Raw genomic sequence first — 22,778 nt, forward strand, 5'->3', positions numbered from 1 at the left:
TAAATAATGTATTGTGATAATTTATATATTAATTTAGAATGTTTTAATAAAAGCTCATATTGTCAGATGAAAAACACTAGCTTTGTGTTATAGTTTCTACAGAAAAATTTGAAAAAATATTTAACGATAAAGATAAAAAGTTTGACAAAAATACAGCCACGTAGTGAAAAAGGAAGTAGTTTTTTTCTTTCATTCACCCTCTAAAACAGGATAAAGATTGCTATAATAATAATAAAGATAAAGACGTAAAGTTTACAATGTTGAATTCGTCACAACGAAATCTACAAAACATAATTTTTAGATCTTGTTTGACGTGTTCGCAGGAAATTTTCCTGGCGCATCCACCATTTTTGTAAATAAAAGACTAAAAACTTGAACTGCGCTTAATCATAGAAACACACGTTTTTTATTCGACAATACTAAATCTACAAGATGCAACTTTTAACTTTCGTCTGGTCTGTCAGTAAAAACCATTTTTGCAAACAACAATTTGATGAATACGGTTTGTAGATTTTATCATGAAACAATTGGAATTTGAATGTACAGATCACGATACAATAAGATATTTGCATTTTAACCAAATGCCTATTATTTAACAATATTGAAATATTTCCAGAAAACTTTTTTCGGTCCATCAACTGCAGCGAACAGCGTAGCAAACGTTGAGATTGCCATTTTACTGAAAAAGAGGTTTTAAATTTCGTAAATGATATCAAAGGTGGTGATAAAATTATTATTTCTCAGTGAGCTCATCATTATGTATAAAATACAATTTTTAGATGACATTCAGCTTATAAAGAAAATAAACCTGAAGTCGAAGTATTTTATTAAAAAAAATGTTGCTATAAAAGAACCGTAAGCAGTTTGTTACTGTTGCTTAAATCCACAAAGCGTGGAAATGCGCTCTTCATCCTTGCAATCGTCAAGATTTAACATAGAAAAAATCCTTTTCAGTCCTTATTTAGTCTCCCGGAAAAGCACAACATGTTGAGCCATTTTTCGTAAATAATAAGTCGACATCTACAGGTGCGTCCTAAATAAAACAAAAATTAGAATAAATTACTTTGAAGACACTATAAGCACAACATAGATTTTTTTTTCAAAAAGTCATTCAAAGTCAGATGATAAGTCAACTTTGTTTTTTCCAATAACTTGGCACAATTAAGAGATTATTTTTCTGAATCCAACGCTATGCCACACATTAGAATGTAATTAACAGTAACCGCGAAAATAAATAAATAAAATAGTATTATTGGAATTTTTTTCTTTGAAAAAAATCGGGTAAGTATACATACTATGGAAAACAATCCTAAACCCAATATTTATTACACGTTCTGTCATATTATTTTTAAAAAATCTTCAAAAAGTATTGTTATTGCGTTTAGCATTGTTTTCCATAGTATACCCGATTTTTTTGGAAGAAAAAATTTCCAATAATGCTATTTTATTTATTTATTTTCGCGGTTACTATTAAATGCATGCATATCGTTGGATTCAGAAAAATAATCTCTTTCGAAATCGCAATAAAAAAATTATTTAATTTATTCCAGTTTTTGTTTTAATTAAATCAAGCCATAAATGACGGAGATAGTGAGCGGTAAAAATTAAACAACATTTTTTTCAAAAAATTCTTTGGACAGGTCAATTTTAGTTTATAAAAATACATATTTTAATACAAAACAAAATTCCAAGCAGTCATTTGTTTTCGAGTTATGACATCATCGATAGTTTTTTTAAATGGAAACCCAATATTTTTTTTCCTGATTCTGATAGCCCTTTTAATTGTCTAAACGCCAGTATAAAAATTTTGTTACCTTACATAAGGAAATTTTTTAGAAAAAAAAAAATAAAGTTGGAAAAAATAAATTTTATAACGAACAAAACAAGTCAAAAACTGTGTTAGTAAGTACTTAAAATTGTGGAATTAAATGTTCGAATTGCCATCCCCCAGCTTGTTGACAATAAGCAAGTTTATGAAGAAATTCCCCCTGTTTTAGTTTTATCTAGTTTTATCCCCGCACCCAATCAAAATTAAAATTTCTGTACGTTGTGTTTCTATTAAATGAGTCATTTTCGAAAACGTTTTGTAAAACAAATAACACATACGAATGAAATTTACAGTAACAATTGACTGTTTGATTTACCTACTTGATTTTTTGACTTGTTTTTGTTCGTTATAAAATTTATTTTTTTTTTCTCAAAAATTTTCTTATGTAAGATAACAAAATTTTTATACTGTCATTTAGACAATTAAAAGGGCTATCAGAATCAAGAAAAAAAAAAGGGGGTTTCCATTTAAAAAAAACTATCGATGACGTCATAACTCGAAAACAAATGACTGCTTGGAATTTTCTTTGGTACTAAAACATGTATTTTTATAAACTAAAATTGACCTGTCCAAAGATTTTTTTGAAAAAAATTTTGTTTAATTTGTAAGGAATTTATTCCATACTTTTGCCGCTCACTGTAGCTTGCGGCGTTTTGTATTCGTAGGTGTTATCAAATGCTTTATGTGAAAATAATGATAAATATAAAACAATTAAAAATCAAAATCAAACACAAAATTTACTGCTTTCAATTTGTTTTATAATTCGAGTGCTTTATAAAATAACAAAATCGTCCAAACATTGCACTACCGCAAAGTGTTATTTCAGTCCCAAGAGAATTTCCTCTTACATTTGAAGCTGAAAGAATTCCTTTGAAGTAATAGATAGTAGAATGTCTTTTGAATTTTTTATAATCATAATAATAAACTAGGCAAAAATGAATAGGGAATTTTTCCTTTTTTGAATTTTTTATAAATACCGTTTAAAATTTGTAATGAAATGTGTTACAAATATATTAATATACACATTAAACTTAATGTTTCAAGTACTTGTAACATTTTAAATTTATCTTGTGTTTAAGAATACGTAGGAGGATTGGGGCAATTATTTTGCTTTCCCAGAAAAATTGTGGAATTCTCTATTCATTTTTGCCTAGTTTATTTGCTTAAATTTTTAAAATGTATCTCTGGCTTAAAAATTAAAATTGAAATCTACATCAAAGTTGTGCAGTGAACAGAGTTAGCAAATAGACCCTCGCCAGAAATCTTGCCACGATTAATTAATATAAAGCATAACTGGTATGTCTCAATCGATTGTCAAGCACAAGTTTAGTTTCTAATTAAGCAAATGCTTTGTATAACTTAATTATAGCAACCTAGAGTTACCGCAGTATGTGTAAGTGTGTTAATTTGTACCCATCCCAGGTCGCAATTAAAGAGAAAATTTGTTACTTAAAAAAATTCGTCGGCTCAGGCAATCGTAACGTATGACGAATCGAATTGGTTAATTATACACGCAACAGCATAATGATGACTTAATTGAATTCGAAGTTTAGAACAGCAATCTTAAGAGAAATGTTATTGTCTCAATGTAGTGCCTCCACAATTAATGATTTTAAAGAAGCTATACAGACTATCAGATCAATAAAAGTAAAGAAGCAACTGCCACAACGCATATTAGCACTGTTACAAAAATAAAATCAACGCAGAACATGTCTTCCTAAACTTAATTAAACGGTACAGAAGTTTGAAAGGTCGCTTCTTGTACTTGGAAACACTCGCTACAACCATAAACAAACTAGTTAACACATAAGCCAGTTGAAATCCTACACACTGTATTGTCTGCAAAGTGTGATTCTTTTAAATAAAGAAAAGGGACCGGATGTACATCGGAAAAATTGTTGCAACACGAAACCGACGTCTTCGACGTTTTAGAAAATGTAAATTCAGCAGAGGAGATACTTTGTAAACAAAGAAAAACCCCTATGCTGCATCGAGAAAAGAATACAATGTACACAAGCATACAAAAATAAACGCGAACAGGTAAGTGCAGACTCTATGAAACCAAACAAACGTACAAGCATTTGTTGGAACAATTTCCCAACAGAAGTATAGCTTTACCAGTGATGGCCGCGAGCGGAAGTGCGCTCTTCCCGTGTAAAAAGCGAATCGATTCTAGACCAATTTTCGATTCATTAATGAAAGCTGCTGGTAGTGTAAAAGCTCATTAAAACTGTTTATAGGCGAACAATGGAATCGATTCTGCTTGAAAGCTTAATGTGGTACAAAATTCTGCAAGCTTTTACTGCCGGTGTAATGCTTCAACTTCCGCTGCTAACATCTTACATTACACCAGAAATAACTTATGCAAGCTTTGACAACGCAAAGTCTATTATCGTGATATAAAGGTTGCCAAGTCGGTGCATAGTTGTGGAGCAAACTGCGATCTGACCTACATGGGCTAACAATAAAGGCCCTATAAAGGCATGGGAGCGTGAAATCAGAAATGAACACAGATAGTAAAGATTTCTTGTCTACAACTAACCATAAAGGGTAGATAAAGAGGCCACTGGGTAGTAAAAATTTAAAACAATTCCCAGCTACACAGGGTGTATCTGAAATAATTCGCAAAAGATTTTTTGCTCCCCAATTTTTACCAAACGAGTCGTTTTGTATTGTGTGACTATGTTTTTGTCACCATGAGAATTTTAATTTTAATTATTTATTTTTTCTATAACAATGTATTTTTTTTCACAACGCTCCGTTTCTATCACAACAGAAAATGTTCGCCCTTACCCACAGGAAGATATGCGGAGTGCCTATAAATGATTGGGGGATCTTAGTATGCGTTGAAAGTTTGCTGATCTTGTTTGTTTTCAACTATATCTTCAATCACCTTGGGACAACCTTACGATTTCCCCTTTTCAACACTAGCGTTAGTAACAAAACGATTAACAATTTGGTGTATGTGAGCTGCGAGGGACTTTTCAAGACGTTTTGGTTCGGGTAGTTAGCCAAAAATTCTTCTTTGCAAGCTTGAAAGCTCTACTCGTATGTCCATTTTCCACCTCTTTTAACACGGTTGCAGTAATAAGACATTATAATGAACTTAGTTTGTTCAAGTGACCATTTTAGCAATTATTTCTAAAATATTTGTGAAGTTATAAAATTATGCAGAATTTCAATGTAAAAACAGACCAAGAACGGAAGTTGCTTTTGTGTTGACAGCTTGTGAATATTTGACAGGTTGCGATTAGTATTTCATGAATTTAAACAAGGTGGCAAATTCAAATTCCAGAGGTATCAGCGATCCTACATTCTTTTACAGACAGTCTGTACTCTTTTCTAAATTTTTGCACATTCAGAACATATTAGCTTTTTTTCTTTTTATTTAATTATTTTAAAATCCTAAAATTTATAATGGAACGAGAAACAAAGATTCACTTTTGATTTTTGTCAATTTTACTTAACGAAAATATTTTCAGATTTCCTGCCTTTTTTCTTTTAGGCTCTTTAAAAGTCTGTTTTTTGATATAAAAGCTGCGGTCACAAAGTCCCAAAGAAATATTAACCAAAGAACAATTAAATCAGTTGGGAGATAATAAATAAGACTGAAGTGATGCATAGTTTATTTTTGAAAAATTATTAAAAGCGGGAAACCACCAAAACTGGTAAATTATTTTAACTGTTATTTAAATACTTCTTTCATTTTCTTTCTGTACAGTATGTGCTAATAGTATATAAAAGAACGAGGGGAGTTTTGTACGGGACGAGTGCGCCAATGCCCTTATAAAACGAGTTTTTATGTTATTTTTTAGAATTTGCACCCTTCTTTTAATTTTTAAATTAAAAATTTAAATTTTCAAATTCTAGGGAATTTTGTATTAATTGGTAATTCAAGGTAACGGATGCAAGTAGATCTGCAACAGATGTTAAAAAGTAGAGTTTAAACATTAATATTGGAAGTTTTTTGGTGTAAATGACAATGATACACTGAAATATTGATAAAAATTTTCTTAGAGATCCATTAAACTACGAGTGCTTTAAGAGATAGCCATAAACGACTCCAAATTGAATACAATAATAGGCCTATTAGAGACGCAGATTCTAAAAAAACAGTATTTGTTATTTTGAAAAATCGTCGTCTACAAAAGACTAATTTTAGCGTAAGCCATTTTGCTTCCTAATTGTTATCTGGCCACACGGTAAATCTTAAAGCCTTGAGCACTTAATTCCCTTAAATATTTCACGTGGAGGTTGGAACGATTAATTTTCCGCATGAACGGCGCCATTAATGGACCGCAATTACCATCCAGTTTTTTCTATTATACGTGAAGTCCCACTAAACGTGTAAACCGACGAACTGGGTCCCGACTTTTTTGGCCTTTCCCTAATAAAATATGATTCTTCGATATTTAAAGGCTTCAGCTTGAGAATACATCTCGGGGCGAAGCAACCCTACAATAATGTTCTCACGTTAAGCGAGCGTCCCTCACCCAAATCTCTTTTTCAGTTACCTACATCCCATCGGTCAAACAGATTTAAATCACGTTCCTGATCCCGACACGCAATTTCAGCTAGCTTTCTAATTCCGTGGGGAATTCCGCCGGGGCCAAAATGAAAATCGTTTGTAAATACGCCACCGAATGGTGCAAGAGTGCGGTTTTCCAAGTGCAAAACATTCGTGTAATTTCCGTTGCGACCTTTCGACCTTCGCTTGATTAAGTTATTTATTTTTCAGCTTGTTATTTAGCTGTCGGCTCAGGTGGTGGCGGAGAGGAGCGCAAAGAACAGCTGAAACGACTATTTGCCTATAAATATTACATGAGGCGAGGATCGATTTGGAACGGAAGAAGGAAAAATCGAAACGGGCTTACCTGGCCGGCGAGTCGACATTCGACGACTCTGCAGTTGAAATCCGCAGTTGCTGCTTTGTTGAGTTTTGCCAAACTGTGGGCAATGACAAACACGGCTCCTCCAGGCAGAGTAATATCGGTGGACCTCAAGGGACCGAATTCAATAAGTTTGGCACAACCTGCAAATACCAACCATATAATTATCCAAGCCTAAAGGGCATTTTTTTTCCTATTTTCAAGACGCTACCAATACCAACACAAAAGTTAAATTCATTCACATCTTTTGCTCTTGTTTTATCCCACAATTCCCTACCGTTCCTTCTTTTCTCAAAGCAAATTTATTTATTACGAGTCTTGTCATGAAATACAATAATCGAGACATGACTTATCAAGAGCTGCTTGCAAAGGCGCCAAATGGGGTGTCAGTGGTAATTTGCTTCACAGAAGAAAATATGCTACAGAGTTTTATAGTAGTGTTATTAATGAAAAATTACAAGGTTTTCAGTATTATTATTATTAATTGCAATATTAGTAATTTACGTAAAAAGTAGTACTCTTTTTCAGGAATGGAAAGTTGGAACAAATGAGGCGCAGCCGAGTGCGCAATTTCACGAGTTTCTTATGTTTTCCATAACGCCAGAGTGAAATAATGATATATTACGGCATTTTTTTCACGCTCATTAATAATGATAAAATGTACCACAGCTTTTTTGACTGTCGTATAAAAACCGATTTTTCAATTTTGCCCTTATTGGAGGGAGTTTTAGCCCAAGAAAATAATAAAAGATCAGGTGCAAGTTTACTCAAGGGCGTCAATATCTCATAACCCGGCTCACACACGGATCACCGCCAACATTATTTTTAAATCTCGAAAGATCGAATTTGTGAAGTGGAAAGTTTGTATGAAAATTTACGTGTTGAAAGTGTGTCATCCATTTTAATCTGTTGGTGGGCGTGATTCGACACATTAAAAATTTATTACCTCTTGTATTTATTTCCGGTCATTAAATTTATAACTCTCCAGAAAAATAAAATCTCAAGTGTGTAGCAAATTTCAAATTGCTACTTTTCTTACGTCTCTTGTTCGAAGAATCTGAAATAAAATCTTCCGGCTGGAAAATGGTAAGCACGTGTTCCAATGTGTGTTCCAACGTGTGTGGGTACACGTAGATTGATTAAATATAAAAATAGAAGCTGTTGCATAATGGCATAATTAATTTCAAAAGGATCATCTGAATAGGGGCTGCGGTGGTTACGTAAAATTATAACTAGGTAATTATGCAGCGGTTAGTGACACATCCAGGTATAAGTATTACTGCAGTTGTACATGGTCGGATTGTTAATAATTTATGCAGACATAATTGCGGTTGAATAGCATGTACGTACAGCGTGATCAACAATGACTGAGTCTGTTGGCAATGAAACAATTGAAAATACTGGTGATTTTTGTCTAGTAATTGCCACTGACCACGCACTGACCGGATTTTTTAACTTGAGATGACATTAAAAACATTCTTGGTTATGCAGGTTATGTTTATACTATTACAAAAATTAACCTTCGTTGGTAAATTTTAAATTTGCCAAATTTCATTGTTACCAACAGACTCAGTCATTGTTGATCACCCCGTACTTGAATGTATTCAATGTCAGCAATTTGCTAAAGATTACGCAATTTAGTTGTAATTAATTTCATCTCCAATCAAATTTACTACATTACTATTTATGTTAAACCGCAAATATGTTTGCAATTGAATTGAAATTAAACATGCTATGGTATCGATTTTCACCAAATGAAAATTGCATTCGACAAGTGACTTCTGGAAAGGATCTGGAAAGGATTCTTGAAATATTTGAGTAGGGACACAAAAACTCTCGAACATTTCCTGCAATTACTTCAGCAGGAAAAGTTGCAGCAACGGTAAAGTGTTTGTGGAAAGTACTATAGTAGCCGGTACTACCACAAAAAAAATTGCAATAACGTCTGGAGAATTTTTTCTCACATCAGATATATCACTATCAGTGTCTGTTTGGAAATAAAATTATTTGAATTTATTCATTTGCTTCTTTGTAGGAACAGAACTATCTTGTATTAAATTTGCGTCATCTGATTTTACTACATAAATATTTGTTGTTTATCTCACGAAATAAAATAATAAGAATTGCACAAATGAGCCATTCGTGTGGAGACCTCGCTATTCAATCGTTGCGCACAAAATGTGCAAAAAATTATGAATCCATGAATAATGTTAATTTAGAATTTCAGTTTAAAATTCAATATTCGAAAAATAAAAGTATGGCTGAGGCCTGCACGTTGTTCCACGAAAATATTCGTTCCTTTCAGATTTGCAACATTTTCAGCATATTTATTTCTTTCGGCAAGAGTAATTTCGGTGAATTTATCATCGAGAGGTTTTAAATACTTCTGGCCAGGCAACATTGTAATCTCTATAAATAGTAAGATCTTTCCCAAATCTTGTGCACGATAATGTTTTATGAATTTCGTTGAAAATTTTACGACGAAAGAATCTCCCGATACAATAAATCTTTCGGATTCGTATAAAACCTGTGTAAATTTAGGAGGTTTATTTTACGTGAAATATTTTGTTTATTTTTGACCGACACGTCTTAAAATTAATTTTCGTTTTATTTATTGCGGAATAATTGAGATTTACAGCCTCCCTTCTACATAATTTCCAAAATTTATTATGTGAAGTAAAACTATCAGAATTGACAGTATGAATAAATCAAGATAAATAATTACGATGGCGAAAGCGACGAGCAAATAAGCCGATAGCTCTTCGTGGTTTAGTTAGCCTCACGAGGGTTGCGAAGTGGATTGTGACCAAGGTTTTCTAACAAATTACCGCAGTAACTCTTTGAGAACGAGAAAAGTTGACGGAATTTTTGGAATTGTTTCCGAAGCGCTTCAAAATTAACCACACACGAACAGAATGAGATGAGCAAACACTTTCAGTTTTTTAATTAAACTAAACAAAATAATTATTGGTGTTGACGTCAAATGAGCCTATCAAAAGTGTGTACAGAGTGCGAGAGCTTTCGTGTCATTGGCTCTGCATACTCGCCGAAGCTTTTGAAGTCGCTCAACAAATTGCCGATTCTCTGATATACGCAAGCTTCCAAAGCTTTAAGCTATAGACCGTGAAATGGTCAATGGATGATAGTCGGCCAGGTTGCTCTGTTCACTAAGCCCTTTTACTTTCCCCGATTCTGCTTTTTCATGCAGTGGATGATGTATCAGGACGCATTCCACCCCTCTCTTGTTTCAATTATGAAATAACCAAAATAATAGGACATCAAAACGGAATTAAATTTTTGCTCGTCTACTGCAGAGTACCTACTTTAGGTTTATTTTCGAAAAAATAAACAAATAAAAAATGTTCAAGTAGTTTTCACACATTTGGATTAGTTTACAGCTACAGCTGCAAGTATTTTTTTCTGTGGCAATTTTTTTGGAAATCATAAAATTCCTAAATCTCAGAAATACATATTTCGCAAAATTATTTTTTAACCCAAAAGTGCGTCGTTTTAAGTTATCACAATCGGTGGATCTTTAAATATAGAATGTCGACACGAGCAGTGAAAAAAGATTTACAATTTTTTTTTTAACATCATTCTTATGGTTGGTTATATCAATTTCAAAAAGTAACCAAATCCATGACTTCAAGCTTTTGTACAGTAGTTTAAAATGGTGAATGATGCTACGCTAATATTCTCTTTTAAAATTAAAAGTTTGCATGTTTCAGAGAAAAATAACAGAAAATAGATTTCTGGATCTATCATTTTCGCAACAAATAATAAACGATATTTTAAAATATGTTCAATGATTTCCATTTTGTAAACTTGATTATATAAAAAAATCTGGTCGGGAACCAAGAGTTTTTACCAATGTTTTTCAGAATATAAAACACACAGAGAGAGGATTTAATTTCTTTAAGGCCATTTATAATTCAACAAAGGAAAATAATGAAATATGTAACCTTCCCATTTACTACCTCTACAAAAAAGAATGATCAAGAAGATTACTAAATTAGAATTAGAAAAATATCCTGCTATAAATAATTTTAATCAAAAGATTGGACAAATATTATTGTTTACAACCATGAGTGCGACGGAATTGAGAGCTTAAAATCGACACCTTAACATTGATAGATTAAAGAATTAATAGGATAACAGAAAAACATTTCATAATAGTGTATTAAAAAATAAAAACAAAGATCAGTACACTGTATAAAATGCAGAAAAATGAAACATTGCTACCAGGGTGGTTCATTATTTATTGTCCCTGAGATTTCGTCAACTAATAAATGCAAAATTTTAGAAACGAATTGCCAATTTTATTTTAATTGTCTCAATTAGGAGTTTGAATAAAATATTTCACTTTAAAGAACTTTTCAAAAAAATTGTACAACTACAGATCCTTTTTCGTAGTTTTGAAAGTTATCTTACGATAGTTTTAAAATAGTAGTTTATTTGACGAGTTTGTGTGTAAATTGGGCCTTTTTTGGCACGCGTGGGCCATTTTAAAACGCGTTTTAAAATGGCCCACGCGTGCCAAAAAAGGCCCAATTTACACACAAACGAGTTGAATACAACGTTTTTTTGTTCGACGAGCCCCTTAAAGGCTCCAAATCGCTTAAAACCTTTAAAATTAGCTTGACGTTTCGTTTTGACAAGTTGTGACATTTATCAAAATCCGTTCACATAGGAGAAAATTCTCAAATTCTGACAGTGTCGAACAAAAAAGTGATAATAATTTTTTTTCTAATTTAGAAAGGATCAAACAAAAATCATTTAAAATAAAAAAAAATAAATAAAATTAATCAACAACCGAGTACTGTTATTATTATTATTATTATTTTATTTGACTATGTAAATGTACTGCGTATCCTTTGGCAAAATGACGAAATATAATATTTACTCTCTGACATTAATATTATTGTCCTTCGATTGAGGCAAATAAACAGATGAATATTTTATGATTTTCCTTCATTTGAATAACGAGAAAAGTGTTTTCTATTGTTTTAGTTCAAAAATAATAATAATTTAAACAGGTTCGACTAGCTCCATCATCAAAAATTCATAAATAATTAAAGTAATTTCCTAAAATAGTAACACGTTTTCCTAGCTCTATTCGTCATGGAAAATTTTTATTTCGCTGCAATGACATTTATTTCTCGCCCAAATCCGGAAATATCCCAAGATTACAAAATTACCTGCGCCTTCTCATTAAATTTAAGACACGTTGTGCAAATAAACAGCAAAAGAAAAATTACTAAAAACGTAGTACATCTCCACTAATCCCCGGATTATTTCATCCGTACTGCAAAAAAGCTAATAAACCAACTCGCAATCTCGCAAGAAAATATTTTCTGGAATTTTATGCATTTTGACATCCCCAGTACTCAATTTTCCTTTAACGAAGTTAGTTTTAATGAGATACGTGACCACGTCGCAACGTCACGACATTCCAAGATTCACCTGGTCCAGAGAGATATAGAAAACCTTCGTCATAAAATACCGGAATGATATCTACATAAAACAGATGATTTCTCAAAATTTCCCCATAAATTATAGACGCCTGACACGGCCATTAAGTCTGATAATTTCTGTCTGAAACTGGTCTTAAATTCCGCAATTCTCTGTTCTGGGATGAAGCACAAGTTGTCAGTGTTCAATAATTTAAAACGAACGTCCAGCAAGAAATTTGGCGTTGTTTTGTGAACTGTGCATAACATATACTGGCTGCCAACCTGTTTTACAGCTTCAGGAAATACGCCTGAATTTCGTATGTCCCGAAAATCTGCTGTAGCGTGAAAAGCGGCGAGTTTTCGTTAAACTGTGAACTTTCATAATATATTTTGTGATAATAAAAATGAAAGAGACCGGTGTCTCCGCCGCCCCCATCAAAATTAATAATGATTTGTCCCGCCCGGAACACGCTCAGACCGTTTAATTTTTGAAGTTTGACAGTTGCTTTAATAAGCTTCGTCTGCATTAATCATCCCAGCAATGACAGTCACAAACGAATCAGCGAGACTGTCCCGAAAGCTCCAGAAGCTAATCTGGAGACAAAGGCGGGGGCGCGCACCGATCACTGTGAAATAGATTCGGCCGATAGATTTCCTAGGGAAGGATTCGTGGGAATGCGCTCATAAATAATTCATAACTTAACACAATCACAAACATATAACGGATAACTTACCCTCGGTGGCTAAAAAAGCGATAGCTTGGTCCATTCCGCCTCCCTGAGTACCGATATAACGTTCACATTCGGCACACAAATTCGCAATCTTCTCTTTGGACATTGGGAACTGAAATATTATGAACACGTAAATATTCAAATGGGGCTAGTCATTTTGTAGATAAGGTGCAACGTTTTGTCTCCCGTGGTCGGCTCGAATCCTAGACAATATCGATATGGAAGTGTGACGTATTTTTTCAACCCTAACTGACTGTCTGTATCAATTTTCTTTCGAATGCTTTACAGTCGACGGAGAAATTTATTATCGCAAACTTACTCCCTGAAATTATTTTGACTAACAGCCAACATCTCGTTCTCCAACCATTGATCCATTGTATAATTTACATAATTGAGACCAGTCTATACATTCTCCAAATTACAGCGGGATGAGTTCTCGGCAACCCTTCATGTTTTGTGTATTTGTATATTAATCAAGCTAATTCATACAATAATTTGAATAATTTGTGTCAGAGTGCGCCTGTGCCAGAAGAAGGGTTCTAAGGTAACAAGTAAATAATTCGTGTTTTTTTAAAGAAAAAATATCAAGGCAAAGTGAAGGGTAGAAGGACAAAGAAACAGATTTTAAGAAAGGTAGGGCAATCGTTAACAAAAAAAATCGCCCAGTTGCGACCTCGACTTCGTCTCGGTGTTCAATCTCTGGACTCAGCACAAAAAGACTCACTTCTACAAAGCAAGCAAAAATTGCAAACATTCACTGAGAATAAACAAACGCTATTAGTGAAAGACGCGTATCTGAATGTTTTTACCGCTTGTTTGGTGTTATTAAAGATAATCAATGCCGGTTCGGCATTCTTACAACAAAAACAATTTTCTCGTGGCTTTCTCTTATATAGCCATTCTTGTACAACACCCGTTTAATCAAGAAAGAGCAATCTAAATGATGATTAAAAACAATGAACAACCTGTTTTCCCCGCAACTATGACCTATCATGTCTTAATTACGAAACAAGGCGAAACTGAAAGCCACCGAAACGCATGATGAACGACAGAAAACTTGCATACTTCACTTTTAGAAGTTTACTATGTTTCTGAAGATCTGAAGTTTCTTCTGTGAAGCATAGTTCAACGGTTTAATTAACAACCAAACTACATTTAACTGTGTATTATATCCTGTAAAAAATGTACAAAATCCACATATATGTACTCACATTGTGTGCATGAGCAGTTGCCAGGGCTGCAGCGCTAACGAGGGCGCTGCTGCTGGAAAGACCGGCGCTCAGGGGAACCTTCCCACTAACCACAACGTTCATACCTTTGAAATCCACGTCCTTAGGCAAAATATCAAAAATTCCCTTAATTCCACACAGGAAATATTGATGCCACTCGGGTGCTCCGTCTCCGACGGATATCCTTAGGAGGAAACGAAACGTAAATTATTAATAGGTAATCGATAAAATTAAATAGGTTCAATTTGATCAGGTTGATTTGGGGAAATTTCATGTCGTTCGCAGACTAATTAATCTTGTTACGTTCCAAAGTTCTTTAGTAAGTGGGCTTAATTTAATATAGTAGGAGAATGTGGCGGCAAGACAAGATTAAACGAGATGAAACAACAAAAAGTTAACACCTACGCGGCCAAGACAATGCTTTGGTTTTTAGTAACGAATCAATACAAGTAACACAAGTGGAGTACGAGGACAAACACTGGTAGGTCAGACAACAAAGAGCTTTAGAAACAGATGTACCTAACATTTTTAAATTTTAGAAGAAATTATTTCTCTAAAAAATCTGACGAATTTCTATGCAAAGTCATGCAAAGTAACAAAAATTCTTCATTTATGCCACCAAAAGTTGCACTTTTTTTCAAAGAAATAGTTTGTAGTCGGCATTCTGTCACACAAGTCCCAGTTTCGATACGCCGTCATGTAGAAAAGCAATTTCTTAGTGGCAAAGTTCTAGCGCGACATTCTTTCCCTGAAGAATGTTTGCGTCCGAAAGCTCTCAGTAACCAATGGTAAAACGAGAACTGATAAAAGTCGCAGAAATAGGTTTAAAAATAAGAGTGTGGCATGATTAAAAAGTGGATTAAACGATTATGTGTATTTTAAACAAACAACGTCGAGATCAAAATGAATGGTAGTAAAATATGTTTACTTGAATTCTTTGGGATGCGTTTTAACAGCTATAAATTCACTCAACTTATGTGGGAAAAATGTAAGGCAGATATGTTTATGCATGTGTCATGGACATCCCCCCTTCAACATAATCATCTCGTTGATATTCGTTTTACTTGCCTTAGAGTGGAGTGAAAAAATTCGGAAGTTATATCGAAAGCATGATTAGATCGATTTAAAGAAAAAGCACATTTTAAATTACTGAAAAAGGAATACAGCTCTTTTAATGTAATTTTGAGAACGTTTAGGATTACGAAATTTTGCTGGACTAATGAATGAATTTATTTGTGAAGTGGTGAGTACTTTAATTTATTACTGTAGAGAGAATTGGTATTTAAAAATAAATAACTTTATATTAATAACATAATTACATAACATTTTTGTTTCATAATACAAAAATTTCCGATAATATTACGGAATTTGGAAAAGTGCCCCGAATGCTTGCAGCGTTTCCACGTTGAATTTACATAATTTTTCACTGAGAGTCCTTTCAAACATTTAGGAAAAATTTGATGTTATTAAAATCATGAAAGCATCACCGGTTTTTGCAATAAATGGAATTCGATATTAAAGTGCAAAATTTACCTATGATTTATTATTAAATTGGGCGGTCAGTTCAACAATAGAGGTTGACGTGGGTTATTTATGGTATCCTTAAGGGACTAAAGAATTACTAGAAAAGTTCTCAACAGATGTTGCCCAACAAAGAGGTATTTATTGATGACACTGCACTTGTAAATCTTAATTGTTTTTCGCTGCTAATGTTAAAATTGGAATAATTCAAAAACTAATCCTTTTCTTTTGATGCTAATTCCATAAATATGTTCTTTGAATGAATTGTGAATTATGAGCGTGCACGGAAAAATTTTTTTTTTGGTCATGAAGGGAATGTAACCCTAAAGTTTCGTAATTTTTACTAATTTTTTAATAGGGTTCATCGTGCGGACAGTAAAACTTGAATCACCCTGTACATAATTGAGTCTCTGTAAACAAGTCTAACAACTTACCTCATGTTTACACTAAATTGTCTTGCATATGTCTATGGATGTACTAATAGTAGAGGTAAATAGAAGTTTCGAACTGTTCGATTTCAACAAGTTCGCAGACTCGATCAAATATTTGTTAGTTAGTGCTTAAACACAGCCAGCAAGTTGCAAAAGAAATTCGGTTCTTGTAAAAGTTAATAGAATATTTGAGAAAACAAAAGAAAGATGAATTTCAGTACGTCACAACCGAATAAGCGGAGCCGAATCAAGGTTAAAATAACAATCTCAGTCAACAGGGAAATTTACATTTAATGAGAAGTTTGGAGGAGTCCAAAAGGCAGTTATTATCATACAAAACTCGAGAAGAGAGTTTGAAGTTTTGTAATACTTCTAGATATGTACATTTCGGCGGCAAGAAAAAATTCGCTAAATTAGTTTATTAGAATTGTGATGGCTCAAGCAATGAATTTTGAATTTTCTTCCGGTATTATCAGGAAGGACTGTGAGAAATACAAAACATCTTTTTCGTTTTATACTTTATCTATTATTATTACACTGCGACAGCGTCCCTCTGAGTTTGTTTTGAATGTATCGGGTGTTCATTTAAATTTCTCAGTTGGCGTTGAAGAGTGGATTGTGAACGCACCACGGATTACGGATCACGGATCAGCTTAAATGTGCGCTGTTTGCAGATTGACGAGTGATACGTTCACAATCGACTCTGCAACGCCAACTGTGAAAAGAAATGAAATGATCAATTATTTTTGAGAGTTGCTTTGCGTGTTCGCTTTTTGACGATAAAGTCGAAAACATTTGAAGCGTATTTAAGTTTGTTCAACAACTCTGCCTTTAAACTAACACAAAGCTAACGCTAATTAGCTTAGATTTTATTTGAAAAAATATTCTCTTATAAATGAAAGCATAATGCATTTTTTGTGTTAACACGCTTCCTTGAATAAAATCTTACAAGGTGTAGGAGAAATATGTACGAAAGAAATCATTAATCATATTAATCACTTCCAGATTTAGATGCAAAATGAGAAAACAGTGTTTACATTTATTACTTTCTCCTAAAAATAGACGATAAATCTCTGGCGAAATTTACAACATGGTTTATTATGACTTTGATTCATTCTCAACACAGATATTATTAGAGCATATTACTCACATGTCCAAAAACATACATACTTGCAAATGTGGAAAAAATACGTTTTAACTTATTTTTCATGACAAAAATATGTGGCTACAAAAATTCTTTCAAACTCACCGGCAAAAAAAACGGAACACTAATTATTCAACATAAAATTTATTCCCATTATACCTATTTTGATGTATTTTGACCAGGAGGCGATGATAGCAAACATAACCTTGAGCATTAGCATAGGCTATTTTATTAGCAATTTCGCATAAAAACAAATTTTTTGCTTAAAAATCTTCTTTTCGTAAATTTACCAATTTTATAATATTTATTTTTTATTGTTGTTAACTTCGAATTTAAGTAGTAAAAAAATGCCTCTAGCTGGTGTAAATATTGCCAGAGCAGTAGCTTTGGTTGAAGACTGTTGTTGTTTCCGTTATGCAGCTAATGCTATTGAGGCTCCTCTTGCTAGTGGTCTCAGAGCTGTTAGAAGGTTTCAAGAGATTTGTCAGTACACAAGAAGACCTGGATCTGGTCGAAAAAGAGCAACCACACACCGGGACGATAGATTTTTAAATAATAATGGTGTTCCGCTTTTTCTGCCGGTGAGTTTATTTGCAAATAAAATCTAATTGTTTAATTTAATCATAAAAATAAGCAAGGGCCCTTCCATTCTCCACGACGTACAAAAAACGAGTAAAAAAGATAGCCTTGGTAAATGCAGGAAAGCCTGAAAGAAATTCTCCACAAAGTGACATGTCCGAGTCTAATAAGACGACTAGCATCGAGGAGTCCCGATTTCCAACAAATTGAACCCTAATTAACTTCTTCAAGTTCTTTGAATCGCTAACAAGACAACTTACTGCACAATCGGGCCTCGATTGCACGAACAAAGACCCAAACAAGCGCACATGGTTTCAGCGGCATGAGAGAAATTATAATGAAAATATGAATTGACTTTTATTTCAATATTTCACAAAATGTATTCCTTTGATGTTGAAAACTAGAATGTCATTAAAATGTATTATACGTAGTAAATTTGGCGCTGTACAAATTGGAAATATTATTCTTCTGATTTTCAACAGTCTCGGCCAATTAGTGTCGAGTTACTCCGACAGTTGCGCACTGGTGTTATCTCGTTGTTAGCGTAATTAATAAATCGTTTGGTCTTGGATTTTAGTCTTTAGGTGGCACGTTGTAGGTATCAAATTTCTGGAAATTCAAAGGAAACACGTGACCTGCGGTAGTTCTGCTTTGTATTTGAAAATTAGAACAGAACTGTAATAATCGAATTTCGGTCTTGGTTTGGTAGTTTCCACTTCACGTTTTCATGCTATTGTGTTGTATCTTTGCAACATGAACTTGGCACGGTAACGTTACATAATTATTTTGATACAAGTGTAGAAAACTTTAAATCTATGATGCTACAGTTTAGAAATAATTTTGTTGAAATAGTTCATCGCATTCAGCACACAATTATGCCAAATATATTTATACCATAACGATCGTCATAAATTATGGAAGTCATATTGTGATAACGGCAGCTGTCATTGTAATAACAGTATTTCTATTCAAACTAGTCTAGGAAAGGATCGTATTGTCAGTCTATTTTCTTTTTATCTATTTAGTGATTACTGATTAGGTTTTGCAGTCAAGAGATCAATACATAAGTCAGTTTTGGTAATCTTATCGTAATGGTGATAATGTTTATTTGTTAATGGATCGTTGACTGTCGAAACTTTAGCAACACAGAAAAACAATTTTTTCTACTCCTACTGGATAATGCTGTAATTATTAAAGTGTTTTTCATTGGATTCATTACCCATGGCCCGTTTAATAATATGTAATTTCAAAAATGCAAATATCATACCAACTAGTTTATGAAGTCCAATCACAAATTTTAATGCAATCGAATTGTATCAAGTATACAAAGTAATAGTTAAAACGTCAGTTGCAGTTTGTCTAATAATGAAACTTATTAATCAATTTCTCTTCATAATCGTAGAAAAAGTATAGTATTCTACTCGCGGATAATGGCTATTACTCGCTCAGATGAATCACAAAATGTTCCTCACGAGTAATAGCCATTATTACCTGCTCATTGAATAATATATTATTATTGCACATCACATAATACATAAAGTTATACTGTAAGTTATGTCCATCATGTAGCTTAGCACTAATTCCAACGTTTTCGTCAAAGATTAGGATATGTAATTTATCACTAGATTCCAAAATATTTTTACATAAATTCTAAATTTATTTTCATAAATTTATTTTCTTAAAATTTATTGATGTTTATTTTTTAACAAAACTTTTGCCTGTTTACGTATTTTTAGATTGAACTGCGATTTCATTGCGTTACTCACCAATTAAAATAGAAGAAAATCAGTAAATAGACCGAAAATTTTCCACCGTCAACGCCAAGAAAAATACTAAAAATCTCTGAATCTACCAACTGGTCCTATAAAATATTGTAACTTTCCATTTCTAATTTTTTTAAAATGTGTATTTGATTTTTCCGCTACCCGTTTTATCAAGTTTGCGATCTAGCTGGAGAGAAAAATCGGATAAGATTACAAGATATTGCTGACCCTCTTAGTCGTTGCCATACACCTACACGTGAAAACTCCACTTAATTAGCAGCATAAGCATCCAACGGGAACTTTCCGTAGCTTATCTGGGGTTTTGTCTATTTACACAGCCATTCGAACAAAACGTGAACTCATCAGCAGTAGTACCTGACCCAATCTCTTATTGACAACAATTCAGAAATCATCGCTTCTTCCTATGTTATGTTATCTAACAATTGACATGATTATTCTAAAGAGTAATTGACGTCATGTCCAAAGCACAATATGAACTTCACAATCATCTCATCCAAACATACGATTCCTTAATAGTACCTACTTCACTTGTCAAGGTTATTTTCTACTCCACAATGGAAATATGGCACCTCCAATCGAGTTCTAAATCTAGATTGGTAATATCTTTGTTTTAATAAAATTAAAAATACATTTTTCGAATATGAAAATGAAGATCAAAAAGAAGTCAAGTATGATTCAAAATAGTTCTTTGTATATTAAGGCCGCGAAATCATTCTTTAACGTACCGAGAGAAAAATTCTCGCCGAGGCCGCTTGTGGGCGAGATAGGACAATTTCGAGGATGTTAAAAGATTTCGCGGCCAAGGTGTACACAACATTTTTTGTGCAACCGAAAATTAGTAATTATTTTAGAATGAACATGAATTACATGGAAACTCGTGATTTGTATCAAATTTAAAATAGTCGTTAAAAGCAACGGCCGCGAAATTGGATTTCGCGGCCTGTTTTAGGCCGTACGCGAAATGCTCGTTTCGCGCACGGTTGCACAAAAAATGTATGATAAGCGGCAGTGAAAAACAGAAGCATCGAAGAGGTAACTTAAATTTGAATTTGTAATTACAGTGCTATTAGACCGTAAGTATTGGACGTAATAATCACATTTACGGCTGATTTGTTGAAATTGAGTTCTAGATTTTCAGATCTTTTTTACAGTCGCTTTTGATCATATATGATAGAAAACCTCAAGATCGGGTTATTTCGATTACGTCACTTTCAGTGAAAAAGATGCCCAAAATATTTACACAGTGCCTACTTAAACAAAATTGGTTTCATAGCAAGCACAACATCGCCTTAATATAAAGTTAAAATACACTGGATAAGATCAGAATCAGAACGGAAATTGCTAATATTTCGACACTAATGGACGAATCTCTCGATCTGTTGAACAGTGTAGTACTGGGCTTGATTCCGCTCCATTTAAACGATGAAGCTATTGAGCAACTCTGGCAGTATATTCATTCATTGCTGATGATAACTCCAAAAAATATTTTTCGATAGATGCAGACTATGTCAAGAGAACGCTTTTACAATTAAAATATTCCTCGCAAGATAATGCGCAACCGGAAACGGGATTGTTGTGAGTAGGCAGTGTTGCGACTAGGGGATACCGGCACAAAATCGTTCTTTGGTTCATTTCCTGTATGTCACTAGAATTTTTGTTACTCTTATTTGTTGACTGCATTGATTGTTTTTATCTGGTCCCGCCCCCACACAAACAATAATGTAAAAGTACTTTCATTGTTTAAAAGAAAAATAAAACTAAATAAAATAAAAAACGTACGAAAAGTTTTTTAAGTTGCACTCGAAATCGGTATACTGCTTGTCCATGTTGTGCAGCCGCAGGATGGGGTCCTTCTCTACCGATACCGCCAGGAAGACGTCCTGTTCCAGAGCCATTGGACAAACTCCGTACCCGCAATAATCGACATGTTCCCCAATTAGATTGACTCTGTGTAAGCAAAATCGCGGATAATCCCTTGATTGCATATTTAATAAATGAATCGCTTACCTTCCGGGGACACGGATATAAAAATCCGGATTCTTCTTGTAACGAGCGGCAAATTTAGCGTCTACTTCTTGGGAACGATCGGATTGCGGAAACCCACGAATGGGGACGGTGTCGCTATTCGCATTTGACATTTTTTAAAGAGCAAACAAAAATTTAGGTCGTCGTTGAAATTTGTCAGTTTGTGGAATGATTAAATCGTGATAATTGCAGGTTTTTCAAGGGATTTTATCATTTTACACGTCAACAATAACATAACCTACCTTATCTCATGCCGGGAATTGTTTTGCTAGTTCGAGGTGGGACCATCAGGGACATCTAGTGGGGAGTAGGAGAACCAGGCCGAGTTGCAGTGTGAGACCTATAAAGATGTGGAGGCAAGATTGATGATAATCAACCGGCAAATTTAAAGCTGCGAGTTTTATCACATTTTTATTTCATACAGTCAAAACATGTGAATGGTCAAATATAATCTCACTTTTTCCTTCTCGCATTTTTTTAAAATTCACTTTGAATTTTGATTAATTAAACTTGACCAATGTAAGATTTTTTACGTTTCAAATACTGACAAGAAACTAAAATAGAGAGTTTGTTTCATATTGTTTATCAATCCTAGAGGTAAAATACCTACTTGATTAGGATAGAAAACGAATTATGGATGGAAAGTTGTTTCCTGTTAATTTTTATTTATTTGTTTTCTTGTAGTATTAACTAATAAAACAACTTATGCATTTTGAATAGAATGACTTTGTTATTTATTAGTTACTTATTAGAAAATGAAAAGCTAAAAGAGAAGAACCTCCTTTGCGGAATAATTAAATTGTATTAATGACAGCTTTTTCAAGGAATTTTCTGCTTCTGCTTCTACTCTATTTCAAGACAACTTTTTAGTAGACGAGTAGACCTCAGTGGAATCATCTACTGGGGAGTAGCCTAGCCGCAGTGTGAGACCTACAACCGATGTGCAGGCAAAATGGTGGTCGATAAAATGACGGTTCACATGTTTGCCAAGAGAAACCTCTGTTGGCCATTGAACCGGCGAATACAAAACTTGAGATTTTTTTTTAATATTGCTAGATATTGTGACAATTACTGCATGCAATGGTCCAGTATTATTATTATTTCTTTAGAGCTGGAGCTTTCGCTGGAAAGAAATATTCCAAAAATGGAGAAAATAATATGTGT

The 22,778-nt window shown here is 33.5% G+C and overlaps 1 protein-coding gene across 1 annotated transcript in view; it reads right to left on the reverse strand.

Annotated features, from left to right (window-relative positions):
* Window positions 1-21,826, reverse strand: part of Galk (N-acetylgalactosamine kinase) — a 33,588-nt gene extending 11,762 nt beyond the window's left edge. Inside the window, exons 1-5 of the mRNA XM_069042105.1 lie at window positions 21,597-21,826; window positions 21,369-21,536; window positions 14,113-14,314; window positions 12,905-13,013; window positions 6,703-6,860 (exon numbers count right to left, since the gene is read on the reverse strand). Of these exons, the coding sequence (XP_068898206.1) occupies window positions 6,703-6,860; window positions 12,905-13,013; window positions 14,113-14,314; window positions 21,369-21,536; window positions 21,597-21,727 (768 nt within the window). The 5' untranslated portion in view covers window positions 21,728-21,826. The remainder of the gene's footprint in view (window positions 1-6,702; window positions 6,861-12,904; window positions 13,014-14,112; window positions 14,315-21,368; window positions 21,537-21,596) is intronic.
* Window positions 21,827-22,778: the final 952 nt, after the last annotated feature.

This window comes from Tenebrio molitor, chromosome 1 (genome assembly GCF_963966145.1).
Source record: "Tenebrio molitor chromosome 1, icTenMoli1.1, whole genome shotgun sequence".
NCBI classification, from domain to species: domain Eukaryota; kingdom Metazoa; phylum Arthropoda; class Insecta; order Coleoptera; family Tenebrionidae; genus Tenebrio; species Tenebrio molitor.